This window comes from Mustela lutreola, chromosome 17 (genome assembly GCF_030435805.1).
Source record: "Mustela lutreola isolate mMusLut2 chromosome 17, mMusLut2.pri, whole genome shotgun sequence".
Lineage (NCBI taxonomy): Eukaryota > Metazoa > Chordata > Mammalia > Carnivora > Mustelidae > Mustela > Mustela lutreola.
Window position 1 is genome coordinate 15,797,005 of NC_081306.1, and position 17,037 is coordinate 15,814,041.

The following is a 17,037-nucleotide window of genomic DNA, read 5'->3' on the forward strand; positions in this document are numbered from 1 at the left end:
ATCATGACCTGAGCCAAAGGCAGCTGTTTAACCAGCTGAGCCATGCAGATGCTCCAAGGAGCGAGTGAATCTTTGTTCATTCTGTCTACAAACACTGGACTGACTCAGTTAGAATCCCTCGTGAAAGTGCACATAGGAGGGGAGAGTCTCTTTTCCCCGTGTGTATGGAGAATCCTGGACTGGGGATCTGGGGACTTGGGAAGCCTATTAGGGCAACCCCACAGACTCAGGGGAGTCCCTGGGAGCTTTGATGATGCCGGCAGCATTGACAAAGCAGCTGTTCAAGTTTTTCCACCCACCGCTTGCTTCCAGCCCTCCTTGGCTGACCCGCTGGGTGCTTACATAGACATGGGAAGGGAGAGAATAACTTAGGGGAGACTTGGGATGTTAATACACTCTAGGAACTCAGACACCTTCGCTGCCGCTCTCCCCGGGAGTCATTCTTGGATGGGAACCTTTGCCTGACTTCATGGTGTAGGGTATAGTGATGTGACCAATGACATCGCCAAAGATTCTGCTGGCTAAATAGTCGTTGCCTTGATTTCTGTTTCTGGGGCTCCCCTGGGGCTATCTGCGAGGGAGGAAGGGTCTCAGGGTCTCGGAGCTCTGACATGGTTACCGCGAATCACTTACTAGAAGCAACTTTGGGTTCCCACAGCCCTGTGGTATGGCTCTGGTTCCACGGCTTCCCAGCTATGTCTGGACAGGTTCTATGTCTCTGTGCTTCCGTTCTCTGAACTGCAAAGTTGGAAGAAGAACCCTTACCCTGTGGGATTTGTGGGGATCAGAGTCATGGGTCATATCAGTACATTCCCCGACAACACAGGAGAGCTCAAAACTGACACTGTGAATAATTCCAGCATTGAAGAGCTATGGTGGACAGGTGCAGAGTTCCATATTGCTAGGGAAAGGAGGCATGCCCTTGCAGATTAGGTGGTATTTGAGCTAAGTCCTAAATGCAGACTACAACAATAATAAAATAATGGCAGCTACCATGCACGTGACATGCTAAGTTCTATGCTTGATGCTACATAGGCATTTTGGCTCATCGGAAACTTACTACAGTCCTTAAGGTCATATCCTGTAGCTATCAGCATTTTGCAGACAGAGAACATAAAACGCAAGAGGTTCAGTGACTTTCCCGAGGCCACCCAGCTAAATGGATGAAGCCGGAATGAGCCCTTAGTTCTGTGTGACTCCAAAAGCCATTCTCTTACCTGCTGAACTACCCAGCCCCTCTTGAAGAGTGTGGCTTTTCTGAGAGAAGTGGGAAGAAAAGGAATGAATGGAAGGAACATGTCCCAGAAGGAAAAGCATGGCCATCTCTTTTTTTCTAGTTGCATGTTTATTACCATTAGTCTAGTCTTTGTCCTGCAGCAGACTGATGGTTCCGAGAAGACAGGCATCATTCAGTTTTATCCATCATTGCTCCCGGGCTGGTGGCAACAACACAGTTGGTTAAGAAATCCGTGTGGAGTGAATGAGGAATTTGACGGGTTCAGCATTCTCCCCGGCCTGTGTTACACATTACAGCAGTGGTAGACGAACCTATTTGTTGGACCAAATTCTCCTACAGGCCTTCCTGTCTTCCAAAGGAAGGGATCGGCCGTGCTGGACAGTTCTGTAATTGGCTACCTGCAATGTTTCCCTATAAGCAGCGAACGTTTTCCAGGATAGTCTAGGAGAGCCCCGTCTGGCTTTTCTCCTGACACCCCGTCACCCCTTTGGGTGTCCGGCATGTCTGAATTCTCTTTACGGGCCTGAAATTCATTTCTGGCAACACTCACATTACAGGAGGGGAGGTGAGTGGGTCATGTCAACACAGACAAGCCGGGACTTGGCACTTAGCTTTTCGGACGAGGTGCTTCCTTGAGGTTGGTATTACCAATAAAGCACTGACCTGTGGTGTCAAGCAATTGCGCACGGGAGCAGGAGGAGGGAGGAAGTGCGGGGCCGGGAGCAGCTTTCTCCCGGAGCGGTGTACGAATAGTGCCAATACGCTGTCAAATAAAATTAAGGTTCAAAACATACAGCCTTCAATTTGATTTTGCTAACATGCCGACTGCTGCTCAGAGGGAAGAGATCGATTCTATTTTGACAGGTCTTGGTGCACGCTAAGCGTTCCAAGTCCCTGCTTCGGGCCAGATTAATAACAGTTCACCTTAATTTGCAACTTAAATAGAAGCATATCTGGGCTTGAAATGATGCTCCTGATTTCCTCTCCTGCCTCCAGTCAGTCCTCCTGACTTGTCTTCCACATCATCTTCCTCTCTTCAACCTCCTTCCCTTAGCATCTTTTAAAAATTTCTCCTTCTCTTGTCTCTGTCCTACACTTTGAAAGTATGGAGTCCATCCTACGTGGTGGGCACGGGGCGGGTCGCTGTTCCCAGACTGTCTTGCTTAATTTGCCACGTCATCCTTACGAAGTAGGTGGAGTTGTGCTGTTTACAGAGGAAAAAACAGACGTTCCCAGCGGTCCAGAGTTTGCCCGGTTTGTGTAGCTACTGAGTGGCACAGGTTGGGGTCCCAGCCTAGACTTCTCTGATTCTAAAAGTGCACGCTGCTCTTGCGACATCAGTGGCCCCAAAGTCTGGCAGGACATTAAGATCACCTGGGGAGCTCTCCCCCACATCATCGTGTGGGCACCATCGCCATATTAATTAGCGGGGGACAAGCCAGGGTGTGGGGGCTGCCCAGTCCTCTGCTCTCCCTCTATCCCTATCTTTTTAATTTTTTTTAAAGATTTTATTTATTTATTTGACAGAGAGGGACAGTGACAGAGGGAACACAAGCAGGGGGCGTGGGAGAGGGAGAAGCAAGCTTCCTGGTGAGCAGGGAGCCCAATGCGGGGCTCGATCCCAGGACCCTGGGATCATGACCTGAGCTGAAGGCAGAGGCTTAATGACTGAGCCACCCAGGTACCCCATATCCCTATCTCTTTTAGCATGTACTCAGAAGCATATGTGGAGGTAAGTAACAGAAAAGCCCTCAAGATGGGTAGAGTTCATGCCTCGGACCTCGCTCAGGGAAGGAGTCGCCTTTCTAGAAGTCGGTGTTGCAAAAAAAAGCACAGGTGTGCCTTTGTCTCTCTGATGCAGGTGGGCAAGTGGGAGAACCAGACCCTGAGCCTGCGGCATGCCGTGTGGCCAAGGTACAAGTCCTTCTCAGACTGTGAGCCGGACGACAACCATCTGAGCATCGTCACCCTGGAGGAGGCCCCCTTTGTCATCGTGGAGGACATAGACCCGTTGACCGAGACGTGCGTGAGGAACACCGTGCCGTGCCGGAAGTTTGTCCGAATCAAGTGAGTCCGGGGGTGGCGTCTCTCGAATGCGCCCGGTCCCTTTCAAGCCAGCCCTTGTCCTCGGCAGCGGCACCTGGAGTACCGTAATAAAATCTCATATAAAATAGGCTCTTCTGATACTAGATTATAATCTGTAATATTAGATTTTTTTTTTAAAAAAGAGGTAATAACTGGCATTATGACAGGTGGTTTACACTCATTTAATTCCAGCAACAGCAGTAGGAGGGAAGTGGTTTTGGCCCCTTGAGATATTTGTACTGAGTTATGGGGAGATTCAGAAACACGCTCAGAGTCGTCGGATGTGCTGGGACTCAGATGCTCGTCCAGCTCCCCCCACCGCCATATTCTTAACCACTGCGCTCCATGAACTGTCCCCTTCAGTCTTTCCTTAAAAATTTATAGACATTTCTATTTTTCGGACTGCTCCCTCCTCCAGTACGGCACATCTCCTCCATCCCATCTTTATTATATATCCCAGACACACACTCTTCAAACATTCTGGAAACTTCTCTCGGGGGGTGGGGGGGTGGGGAGTGGGGGGGGTCACGGTACGCCTTCTGTATGACTCTCTGATGTGATTGGCATGGACCTGACCTTCTGGGTCTCCTAGCTTACCGACAGCAAGCCAGTGTCCCATCCGTGCCATTTCCTTTTTTTTTTTTTTTTTTTAAATTAACGACCGAAGTAACAACTGCCAATTTTTGTGAGAGCTTCTGGTGGAGTTTGTCCCTAACCTCTCACCCTTCTGGGAAAGCATAAAGCTTCGTGACCAGGTCCAAGGCCCTGACTCTAGTCTTTCTAGAGCAAACAGAAAGGAAAGCACACCCTCGTGGGGATGTAAGCGAAGGGGAAAGGCCTACCATTGGAGTATTTTTGTCACTATTTTCCAAGCCCTTCCTTTCATCTGGATAATTCTCCCCGGTCCTTGCTATCCCTCCCCAAGTTGGCTTTGCTGACCCTTCTTCTGCAGAACCCTGGGTGTGTCTCTGTGCCTTAGTCTGTTCAGTCTACTGTGACAAGTCACCGTAGACAGTGTGGCTTAAAAAAGAGAGACACTTATCTCTCACGGTTCTGAGGGCCGGGAGCCCACCAGCCGGATGTCTAGAGTGCAGACATCCATCTTCTCTTGGTATCAGCACGTGGTGGAGAGCAGACAGAAAGGAGGCAAGCTCTCCTGTCCCATTGTAAGGGCACGCATCCCATTCCTGAGGGCTTTACCTCCCAAACGCCCGACCTCCTAATGCCATCACCTTGGGGTTTAGGGTTTTTTGTTGTTGTTTTGATTTTTGTTTTTTAAAGATTTTATTTATTTATTTGACAGAGATCACAAGTAGAGGGAGAGGCAGGCAGAGAGAGAGGGAGAGAGGAGGAAGCAGGCTCCCTGCTGAGCAGAGAGCCCGATGCGGGACTCGATCCCAAGACCCTGAGATCATGACCTGAGCCAAAGGCAGAGGCTTAACCCACTGAGCCACCCAGGTGCCCCGGGGTTTAGGGTTTTAACACACAACTTTGAAGGAACTTAAATGTTCAGCACCCACTACTAGATTTCTCTGTCGCCTGTTTCTATGGCTTACAGTTTGTCTTTGCCCCTGGAGTGGGAGCTGCCTAAATATTGGAAACGTGGCTTACTAGTCTTTGTATGCCGGTGATGAGCACGGAACAGGACCCCCCAGTGTTGATAATGTGTAAACGTATGAGTGAATGGGGACCAGCCCTCCCGCATCCCAGATTCCAACGGAAGTCGTTATGCAAGATTCAGATCCCCAGAGCCCACTGCTTGAGATAAAGATCATTTTTAAAAATATGATGCCAAAATGGATTATGAAGGTACATTGTAGATTGGAGAAAACTCACCCCCCCTTTTTTTTAATCAATGAGGAACCTCATTAGAGTTGAAATTTTGAATAGATTAGTCATTGAATAAATACACATGAAGTACAGTTCATGTGTGAGGCTCAGTGCAGGGCACGGAGGCTACATCAGCAAACAGAGAAGACAAGAGACGGGGGTCTTACCATATAGAGCGCACACAGTTAAAAAACAGCTCAGCCACTAAAAGATCAAGACAGCTCCATGTTACGATAAACCTTGTAAAGGGTAAGAATAAGGTGGTGTGAGGCAAGAGTCACTTGAGGTGCGTGGGGCTCCCTCAGCTCATACAGGTGAGATGTGAGACAATACAAAAAAGGACAATGAACCTGTGAAGAACAGGGGGAGAGGCTTCTGGGTGGAGGGAACAGCAGGTGCAAAGGCCCTGAGGTAGGAAAGAGATGGACAGATCTGGGAAACAGAAGGAAGCCCAGGGAGGTGCTAGAGACTGATGCGCTGGGTGGGAGACAGAAGGGGTAAATGCGGGAAAGTTGTCCAACCAGAGTTAGATTTGGGTGGGTGGTCCTTGAGCACAGCTTGGTCAGATGAAGAAAGCAGGGCTGTTGGCACACAACGAGGATCCTTACCTCAGTCAGGGCACCTCCTTTATGACAACGGTGCCTTTCTTGTTTCGATGGGGCCATCCAGTAGAGCCTACAGTCAATCATGGGAGCTTTAAATCTTTAACATCAGAAGCCTTGGAGCTGACAACAGTAGGTCAATGAGTCCTGAGCCACATTTGCATGGAGAAAATAACCAACCCACCGTTCCCCCCCCCCCAATAAATTACTCTCTTTAAAAGAATTAAGATTTTTAGTAGAGACTATACACAGATCAACAGGTTCAAATTCACATTTTTTAGTTCCTGTGGGAGGTGGTGGTTTGTAGCTTCCTTCTCCCACTCGGCGATGGGACAAGGTTACTGAATGTCTAGGTGACAAAGTCTTGGAAAGCCATAGGCAGTCGCTGGGACCTATTCATCTCCACACTCCCACAGATCAGATCGATTGCATTTCCTAAAGGTGATACCGTTGAGGCAGGCTGATCGGTTCTAAGAAGGATTCTGGGAGGTAACATGGCTCTATTTTTCTTGGTGACTTTCTCCCAGGGAAAACGTTTTGTCTCTCACTTCTGGTGAGTGGTGGGGTCTTTAAGATACACATCAGTCTTCTAAAAACATATGTAACAGGAAATGAGCTGGGGAATCAAGCATTCCTTTTCATCTGTTAGTTGGGTCTTAAGGCATGAAGAGAAAATTGAGAAAAAATGATCTGACTTGTTACATCGGGGATAAATGGCCACCCTGTCGATTAATTCCCCCAAACTGTCAGATGGTCGGTGAGAAGAGAGGAAATGTATTTTTAAGCACTTACGTGAGAAGTGCTGTAGCTACTTTATTTTATTTAATCTCCCCAACTCTCTTGCAAGGTAAGCACCGGCCTTCTTAATTTGCAAGGGAGCACGCTGAGGCTCGTTAGTGAAGAAACTGGTCTGTGTCTTCTGATGGTGAGGCACAGACCTGGGATCTCTCAGTGGCTCTGTCCGACCTCCACGGCCATGATCTCATCCACTAGCCACGCTGGGGAACTGGATTTCTTATTAGATCCCTTTCTCCACATGGGCTTTTATGGGTCACTTTTCTTTTGGGTGATGGTGGGGAGTGGGAAAAGATTGCATTGGGCGCCATTTCTCAGATGTCTTTGTGGTCAAATCACACCCCCCTGTGCCCGTACACCAGGGCTGTGATTAGAACTCATAAATGTTTCCAATTACAAGCTGGTCTGTATTTCTGTAATCCTCGGGAGAAATTCATCTGTTGCTTCTGCTGCATGTCTTTTCATCCCATGGTCCCAGGGTATAATTCCATGTCTTGCACACGGTAGGTAATGTGGGAATGTATTAATGACTGCTGCATCTAGACGTAGACCTGAATCTAGATGTACACCTACTATTAGGAGACTAGGGGAGGTACTTACTTCATTAGCTGGCTGAGGTTCTCAGTGAGGCCGAAGATTACCCTTGTGCACCTGTGACCCCGAATCTTAAGCTTGGGGTGTTCGTAACTCCTATCCAGGCTCTCCCAGGAATCCAGACCAGGAGAAGGAAGACCCTTTGACGGAAGAAGGTAGGGAGCAGAGGACAAAGAAGACAGAGATAGGAAGAGGTTGAGAGGAGGCATTGATGTGTGGCCCATGGTGGCCAGGAAAAAAAAATAAAGAATTGGTTTTTCCATATTTTTCAATGAGCCCCAGATAGATACTGAGAAGGAAATTGTATTTGGACATGCCATTGATTTAATGCACTTAGGACACATTTCTGTCATGTTCATGGCATTTTGCAATCCCCTACCATTACTCGAAGTCACACTGTCAAATCTCCCCGTGTCCCTGGGCTGAGACAAACGTCAGTGGTGCTTGGGGGGTGGGTGGGTGGGGTGTGTGTGTGTGTGTGTGTGTGTGTGTGTGTGTGTCTAATTATATGTGTAGTATATACTCACTGCAGTTAATTTGTGGGGGGAAGAAAACCTAAAACCACGAAAAAGAGAAGAAGTTATTTTTCACCATTCAAAAATAGCTACGCTTCCTATTTCATTGTTTTTCTGTCCAGATATTTCATAAGCTCATCTGTTTTTATCTAGCTGGGACTGTTCTGTATGGAACACTGTGTAACCTACTTTTTTCCCTGTGATATGGAAATGGAAGTATTTTCCTATTATGATGTTGCATCTCCATAAGCATTACTTAGTGCTTACGTAACAGTTGGGTGTGTGGATGGCCCCGTCGTGGGATACCCAGAGACACTCGTGACTCAGGGAGCTGAGCTCGTGTGGACCAGCTGGGCCACCGCCTGGAGAGGTCTTGATCTTCCGACAGGAGTTGTCCAAGTAGCAGCTGTTAGTTGGGAAGACGCTCGCTCTTTCCTTTTTGAAGGCACTTTATAGTGCCTTTAAAGAATTATATTTTTGTATAGTCCTTTGATTTGTATAGTGCTTTGAATATGACTTGGCCAGGTGAATAAAGCAAGAGCAAGGTGGCTGGCACAAAGCCATCTTTGTCACCTTGGTAGTTGATGACAGCTTTTAAGATGCCAGTACCCTCTGTATTCTAATAGGGCTTTTTCCTGATCAAGGACATTACTGTTTCAAAGTGTCAGCTTTTCTACTTCTGTGATGTAGGGAGGGAGAGAAAGTGTTAGGAAGGAGCGCTCCTTTGACAGATAACTCCATCAAGATACATTAAGTTCATGGACTCAGGCACGAGGTGGACCCCCATCTTCTGGTTCTCAGTCACGGTTTCCTCCGGAAGGAAAGTGCGTCTCCTAAGGAAGACCCCTTTATTTGTTCTCTTTGGTTGCAAACCTCCATCCGCAGTGATCGCATAAAGCAAAACCTTCCTTCAGCTGAGAATTTTGCGTCATCTGTCTCTCTCTTTCATTTTCTGATAAGCTTTTATAGTTCAGCTCAGATCAGGTGCCAGAACTTTCTAAAGGGGCTGTCGGTGTCATGAACATTAAGATAAGAGGTGGTGTAATGGAGAAACTGTTACTGTTAACTAAGAGAAATGCCACGGAGTTTATTTCAGCAATTATCCTGAAGCATTGTTCGTGGCGCAAATAATAATCACTCAATAAAAGTTAGCCGTTGTCGTGGTTACTGTCCATGAGAACACTTGGTCCTTTTGTCGACATAAACTACCGCCTGTCCTTGAAAAAGCCCTTCCCTCCTGTTGAGCCTCCGATTCCTGCGTGGAAAACACTGGAAACTTCTTAGGTCATGATGGTGAGCAGATCTCCCCGTGCTCATATTCTATGGTCTCAGGGGTGTTTTTTTTTTTCCTCCTACAGCAATTCAACCAATGAGGGCATGAATGTTAAAAAATGCTGCAAGGGTTTCTGCATCGATATCCTGAAGAAGCTTTCCCGCACTGTGAAGTTCACCTATGACCTTTACCTGGTGACTAATGGGAAGCATGGCAAAAAGGTCAACAATGTGTGGAACGGGATGATTGGGGAAGTAAGTGGCCTTCCTCCCGTGGGCTCTAATCTGGACTGCGCGCCTGCGGTGCTGGGGGGTGGTGGGAAGGGCAGGTAAAGGGTCTGTGCTACTTTGCCTTGCGTGCAGGTCGTCTACCAACGGGCGGTCATGGCGGTTGGCTCACTCACCATCAACGAGGAGCGCTCGGAAGTGGTGGACTTCTCCGTGCCCTTTGTGGAGACGGGGATCAGTGTCATGGTTTCAAGAAGCAACGGCACTGTCTCACCTTCTGCTTTTCTAGGTAGGTGGACACCAAGGTCACTACTGTTTTCCTAACAGGGAACTAGACGCATTTGTCTCGTTTGCCAGAAGGATGGAACCAGGCAGGACCTTGGTCAGTTCCTTGCAATGACATCACCGCATTCCAGAGCCTGTCCTATTTGAATGATCTCAATTCTGTACCCCCACACCCCCTGCCAACCCCATTAATGTCTTTCGTTTATCTCGGATTCGGAATGATCCTGAAACACACAATCGCATATTCACGCATTGGTCCCGATTGTACAGAATGGAGATTAGCACATACACGTCTCAGAGCCTGGAAAACATTTTAAAAAATAAGCCTGCCTGTCCACAGTTAATTTAAATCAGCCCATAAGCCTTTATTCTGCGTCCTCATTCCCATGGTCCATCCCTCACTGGCATGACAGCCGTTTATTTACTGGATTTCAGGGTAAAATGACGATGACCGCACCGTAATTTATACTGGCACTCAGATAAACAAAATGCAAGTACTCTGGAGAGCATACACTGATGGAAAATTAATGGAATCATATTTTAAATGTGACTATCCTTCCAGCGGACTGGTTTGTAAGGGAGAAAAATTTCTTGCTCTCCTTTTAACTATTTTCATAAATACATGTTTTGACATAAAACTTTTTTTTTTTTTTTTTTTAAAGCGAGGTAGAGCTCTACTTTTTATCATCCTGTTTCCTTTAGCACTGTATACATAGTCGCCTGGCCAGAGAGGGAGAAACCGCGCGGGACGCAGCCATGCGTGATTGGTTTTTTCTTTAAAGGAAAGTCTGATGTGGCGTATCAGGTTCTCATCAACAGCTTTTGAGAGCAGCTGCCTTGAAGATCGTGGGATTCCCGTTCCCTTCTCCTTGGCACCCCCGTATCCGTGGGTTTGTCCCAGATTTGGGAAGGCTGAGGCCAACCCCTAAAGCAAACTGCACAAGAGAGGGGAAGCAGATCAGAGTCCACTAGATTTCTTACACGTTTCCGGATACACGCACAGCTGCTGGAGAGCTCGCACGCACAGCCCAGAGCCAGTCTGTGGCCAGCGGCTCCCGGCCGGTGGTCTTCTTTCCCCACATCTTCACTGGTCCGTCGTGGGGCCGTCCAGGGAAGCTGTCCCTGCTTCCTTCTCTTGAGCGGAATGCTGACCGCAAGGATTTTGGATTGTGCCTCACTGGCGGAGATGCCCGGATTTGCTGTTTGCATTTTTTTGATAGTGCACTGAAGCTGTTGAAATCCTTACCCCTGCCCGGATTTCACGTTGCACCCCTGCTTCTGTTCTCGACAGATACACGTCTTTGTCTGATATGGATAATGACCCGTAGCTCAAGTAGGGAGCCTCAGGACACTAGGAAAAATGCTGCCTTGACCGACAGGGACAACGCAGGTGGAGTCTTAGCAGTGATTGGGTGGTGTGAGTGAGCCTGTCCTAATCAGTTTCCCACTCCCTAGGACGCCCTTTAACAGGGCTCTTTGGCCCTGGAGGTTAAGAAGAGGTTGGAAGAAGTGAGTTCATGGAAAGAATGGGAAAAGATCTGTTTTCTTTGTTTTTCTTCTTTTTTCCTCTCTTCTCTTTTCTTTTGTTTTTAAGAGAGAGGGAGTGCATGGGAGCAGGAGGAGGGGCAGAGGGAGAGAGACATTCCCACACTCAGCGACCAGGCCAGCCAGGAGCCCCACAAGATCTGCTTCTTTTCCTTTCTTTCTTTCTTTCTTTCTTTTTTTTTTTTTAAGATTTTATTTATTTGACAGAGAGAAGCACAGCCAGAGAGGAAACACAAGCAGAGGGAATGGGAGAAGGAGAAGCAGTCTTCCTGCAGAGCAGGACTTGATCCCAGGACCCTGGGATCATGACCTGAGCCGCAGGCAGATGCTTAACAGCTGAGCCACCCAGGCACCCCTAGAGATTTGTTTCTTTTCACAATTTGTTGCCATATCTCCATAGTGAGCTAGAGAGAATTGTTTTTCCCAATTCAATCAGGGGGGGGGGAAAGTACCATCAGCTGGCTTGGCTCATTAAAAAATGGGTCGCTGATATCGAATTTGGCCTCAACCCAGTTTCCCCTGGATTTTTATCTTACCTGCCTTGGTAGGACATTTCCATAAAAAAGCCAGGTAGTTTTGCTAAGTGAAGCCTCCTTTCCACCCTTACTCTTCCTACCCTATCTTTAAAAATAAAATAAAGATACATTGTAGCCAGAGGAAACTATTTCCAAAGCTGTTTTAACGTCAGTAGCCTTCATATTTTTTCGACTCACTAAATTGCATCCCTATTGGATTGTGTACCCTCTTATTTACGGTCATTATCGGCAGGTTTTGTAAGTCATAATGAGTCATGCTAAGCTACATTTTTCCATTCACTGGCTCAGTCATCTGGAAGAGCCCAAACATTCAAAATCTGATTGCATTACTCTTCAGTATTTCCTGTCTTCTCTCCACAAACTCCATTAGTTCCCGCTGGAAACACTAGCAGGTAATGCCTCTTGAGTTTTTGTGTAAAAATGTAACCGGTGGCTCTTCAAGGACAGAGGTGGCGTCTCTTGTGATATTTCCATTCAGTTACTTCCGAAGACTTGCCAAGCAGATGGGGTCACTCGATCCAAAGAAATGCTGACCCAGAGTCTCCTAGATTGAAGTCCCTTCGTGAATGTGAATGCGTCTGCTTTAAACCAGTAGAGGACATAATCCAGAGCCACCCAAAATATTTCTGGGTCCCTCCTTAGACACTTCTAATGGTGGTGTTTCACCATTACTCTGACGCTTTTCTACACATGATGGTGTGTGTGTGTGAGAACAGCAGTCCTTCAGGGCACTCCTAGGTACCCAACTTACTAACACCAGAACACTGTCTCAGAAGCCTTTTATCCCCATGCCATGATCACAAGTCAAGTGACAGATGTTGCTTCCAAGTGGGAAGACATCTGGGATCAGTTGCTTGGTCCGGCTTCCTTCTAAGCCCACTGCACACTTATAGGTACTGATGTGCGAAGGAAGAATTCAGAAAGGATGCCCTCTTGTATTTTTGTCATGTTATTCCAACCTGCAGAGAAAAGTTATCATATTACTAAACACGCAGGTTTTAAACCAGGATGTCTTTTTCAGGAAGAGCATCCCCCCGCCACTCCCACCCCCGCCCCCGCTCCAGGTTCCGGCTTTAACCATGGAATCAAACAACTGTTCCATTTCACATACTGTGTGTGTAGTGCGCAACACACACCACCACCCGCCACCCAGCACTTTCCATGTCCGTGCTCGCTGACTCCTCACGGAGATCTCCTGTAGTAAAGACACACTGTCCCATGAACATATCCAACTCAGAAAATGACTTCACCATTTCTTTCTATCTTGAATGTTCAGTATTTTTAATCCCCTAATTACCCACTTTGTTCTGTGTGGATACACCTCACTACCAAACTGCAATGATTTCAAGGACATGGTATTGCTACCACCCAAAGTAATTTCAGCGAAAAGATACATTGTTGCAATCTCGTTGATTTCTTCAAACTCATCTTGTCCTATTCAGACCGAATGGGCTGTGTTGTTACCTGTTCCTTTTTAACATATCCGCACTGTCAAAACTGCATTGCAAAGCATTCCTTCTGGTTTCTAAATTATCCAGTGTAGTTAAAGCTTTGGACATATTAGTTTCTTGCTATGTAGTAAGCTCATTAAGTTGGAATTTATGATGACCTCTAGCTGTGTTAGGGAGTCACAGACTTTAATGATAAGGTGGCTTGCGACCAGCCTACTTCCTTACGATTATTACTAGCTCCATCAGAAAAACAATTTAAAAATAATAAAATGTCTGCTCTTCAAGAAGTGTTATTGGCCTTCTTATATTTTACCCTCAGAAAATGTTTGCTTATGAGGCAAAGAATTATACATTTATTGGTATCCAAGGGCAGTTTCTTCCCAATGATGCATTCAGGTGGAGATATATTCAATTCTCCAAATTTTAGCCTTTGTTCATTTTCTAGCAAATTTGTGTCACATACGGATACAATGGCTCCATTCGGCTCTCTCAATCAGACTGAATATAAACGCTCTTAACTTTCTTGAGTGTTCTCAGATATAGAACCTTGTGACTTGGCCTGCCCTTCTGAGACATCCCTATGAAAATGAGCGTGATCTAAACTCCTTTTGGTGGGGAAATAACCATCTGTCCATCTCCTACTTCATTGCCTCTACTCTCAGCGATGTTTTTCATTGAATTACCATGTGAATGTAATATCCTCAAATGACTTTTCAAATGCATTTAAGCCCATTACCAGCATCAACGAGATTTTAAACTTGTAGAAATCTCATCTGTCTGGAGCAGAGGGTGAGGTGGGAAGCATGGGAGTGGTGGGGGCAGACGGTGACCTTCCAATATTGCTGTCAACTCCGTGATTTTATGGTCCTTTTCGAACAGGTTGTAATGTTCCCTTTCCTTCTGGAATTCCCTGCCCACCGTCCCGCTGGCATTTAAGGATAGAAATGAAAACAAGAATAAAGCCCATGCTGATGTGCAGAAGCCTTAGGCTTGACTGTTTGGGTCTAGTCTTGCTTCCCCTCGAGCGTTGGTCCCCCTGCACGTTACTATGATCACAGGACGCGATGGTCTCATTTTTTGCATTCTTTCTCCCATTTGTTTCTCCACTCCTTGACCCAATTTGGAAAATGTCATGTGCTCTTGTCTATTTTTATCCTATTATATGCAGCCTTATAAAATACCTCAGATCTATTGTAGAATGAAGGACAGTGTCAACGTATGAATCCACACTGACTAGCTTCTTCTGAATGGTCGGAGTCACGTGAGGGCGGGTTTCTCAGTGAGCCTGCCAGTGAACCTCTGGTCTTTTTGTTGGTTCCTGCATGACCATGTGCCACTGACCATGCCCCGCCCCTCTGGCCTGTTCCCCTGCAGAACCGTTCAGCGCCTCCGTCTGGGTCATGATGTTCGTGATGCTGCTCATCGTGTCCGCCATCGCTGTTTTTGTCTTCGAGTACTTCAGTCCTGTTGGATACAACAGAAACTTAGCCAAAGGGAAAGGTGAGACACCCCCCTCGTCAATATGACCCAAGGTTAACGCTCTTTCATTGACTCTCTACAAAGGTTTTCCATTCAGAATGCCTCACCCTATACTGTCTCGCTAGTCTGCGATAGGCATGGAGCTGGGCGACCAGTCCTACCTCCTTCCCGCCCCTTGGTGGGATGTTTGCCTCAACCGAAAAGGGATAAAGCCAAATGAAGCGTTTTCATCATTTTATCATGTGACGTCTGTAGCTGTTAGGTGGAAACTACTGACAATTTGTTGAGAGAGCAGATTTAAAAAGAAGTTTTTCTGGCAATTAACTTTTGAAATTTGTGTCAAAAGAAACGTTAAGATTGCAGTGAATCTCGCCTTCCGTCTACGCAAAGAAAATGACTTTTATAGAACCTAGTATCAGAACATGCTGCGGATTACTGAATCACACTTGCATTCATTTGACAATAAAGATAATTGTAAGGGGGGGGTATTTTCCCTCCAAAGAATTGCATTTTCCTCTTGACGGTGCCTGACGTTAGTGCATTATACTCGATAAAGCTGCAATCAGTAGATAGAAAATTGCACCTGGCCAACATACATCCCTAATAAAATTAAGTAGTTCGTAAAGTCATTGCCTATAACTTGTGAAGAGGGTCCTATGCGAACCAGTATTCATGTGACAGACATAAGCACATTCCATCAGTTAGAGTGACTCTTTGTCCATGCATAACAGGTTCTAGGTGGATGGCTTCAAAAGGCTGCTGTTAGGACCAAATCTTTTTCATTAAACATGACTTAACTTGTTGGAAGACAGCAGGTCTTTGACGTAGATCCATCCAAAATCAGGGGCACTTGAATTTGCCGCATACTCTTTTCACTGGGAAGATTTCGTACTGGAAGCAGCCAACAGGTCATGGGAATCTGTTAGGAACTTAGTTCCTAAGTTCCTGGTTCCTGTTAAGAACTTATTGAGGTCCCCCCACTTCTTCACCCTTGAAGAATGGTGACTACTGTCTGTAAACCATCTCCCATCCACCAAACACGGTGAAAATGCCGGGAATAATCGTGTTATGTTTAAATGGGATACTTGTCAGCCTCCACTAAGAGGCCAGTGTCATTAACCTATACGGAGCTTCCAGCAGTGGGACCTGAGAAGGTTTTCAGTGAGTGGTAATATTTATGTTTGTGGGATCAGCGTTTGTGCTGTTTGTGAGTTTATGCATTTCTTTGATGAGTATTTACTGAGTGGGTACTATGTGCCAGGCACTGTGCTAGGAGAGGGGAATAACATGTTAAATCGGGGAGAGATTTCCTGACCCCCAGAGAGCCGAGAATTTAGTCGCAAAGGCCACACATGAACACATGCATTAGTAATCACAGGTGGTAATACATTTCAAGGAGAAGCGGGACAGAAACCAAAATGAAATGACATGGGGGGGGGGGGGTCCCTCCTTTAGATAAGATGGCCAAGCAGGGAAGAACTTTCAGAAGACAGGACATTTAAGCCGAGAGCAGAAGAATGAGAAGTCATGTGGGGGAAAAAAAAAAAAAAATGGAGGGAAAAGCATCTGATGCAGAGGGACCAGCCAATGCAAAGTCCTCGTCGGGGAATCGAGCTCGATGAAACAGTAGACAGTGAGGGAGGTGGACAGGATACAAGATGAAAGGAAGAGATGGGATGAAACATGACCAGTGTGGGGAAGGTCACTGGGGCTACTCTGTCGAGACAAGGGGAGGGGCAGGCAGCAGTGGACAGAGGGAGCCCAGTGAGGAACATGTTTGTTTTCTGAGAGCAAGGATTATGGTGGTTTGGACTTGGCTGGAGATGAGCAGGTAAATCAGGGCTATATCTTGAAAGATCAGACATGATCCCAAGGCCAGTCACTTGTCGTGATTCCTCCTTTGGCTGCAGCCCAGAGTTCCAAGACCATGGTAAAGCGAGGAGCCCAGCCCACCCCCTCCCTAGCCCCAAGGCATCTCGTTCCCTGCTCATCTGCTTGTGGCAGCTCTCCAGAAAGACCAGTGACTTGTTTCTTTGTGCAGTATGGTTTTCTGTTACATTTCACTGCACTTTATGGGGAAGATTTTATGCACGGCTCAGTAATGGTATTCATGAATCAGGAATTCCCAAAAGTCTTGGACAGAACCCCTACAAGGACCTGTTTTTGATTCCCATACAGCCGTCACTGCTGGCCAGCATGCATCCCTAATAAAATTAAGTAGCTCATGAAGTTAACTGGATGGGCTCTAATTATTATTTTTTTTTCCTAAGAGTTCTTGGCATCTTGGGAATAAGCCCAGAAGATTTATTATGTAACTAGGCAAAGAGAGATGTAAGAGTATGAGATGGAGCATACCAGAATTAATTGACTTCCCTTTAATGTGCCGAATGGGGGATGTTATAAATATTGGTGTAGCCAGAGTTTGGCCTCCAATGTGCAGAAAGCTTGCCTCTCCCAGGCTCCTTGCCCGGAACGTCATACCTTCGATCCGTGATTCACTTCTGCTGCTCTGCTGATGTTGCCAACTAAAGTCTGAGTAGATCATTTTTTCAGATCTTCATTTACTTAAATGACATAAAAATT

General features: G+C 46.5%; 1 protein-coding gene across 7 annotated transcripts in view; it reads left to right on the plus strand.

Moving 5' to 3' along the window:
• GRIN2A (glutamate ionotropic receptor NMDA type subunit 2A) overlaps positions 1–17,037 on the plus strand; it is a 724,518-nt gene that overhangs the window by 641,395 nt on the left and 66,086 nt on the right. For all 7 annotated transcript variants that reach the window (XM_059155289.1, XM_059155285.1, XM_059155291.1 and 4 more), the window contains 4 exons: positions 3,099–3,304; positions 9,017–9,185; positions 9,294–9,447; positions 14,350–14,475. In XM_059155289.1, the coding sequence (XP_059011272.1) occupies positions 3,099–3,304; positions 9,017–9,185; positions 9,294–9,447; positions 14,350–14,475 (655 nt within the window). The remainder of the gene's footprint in view (positions 1–3,098; positions 3,305–9,016; positions 9,186–9,293; positions 9,448–14,349; positions 14,476–17,037) is intronic.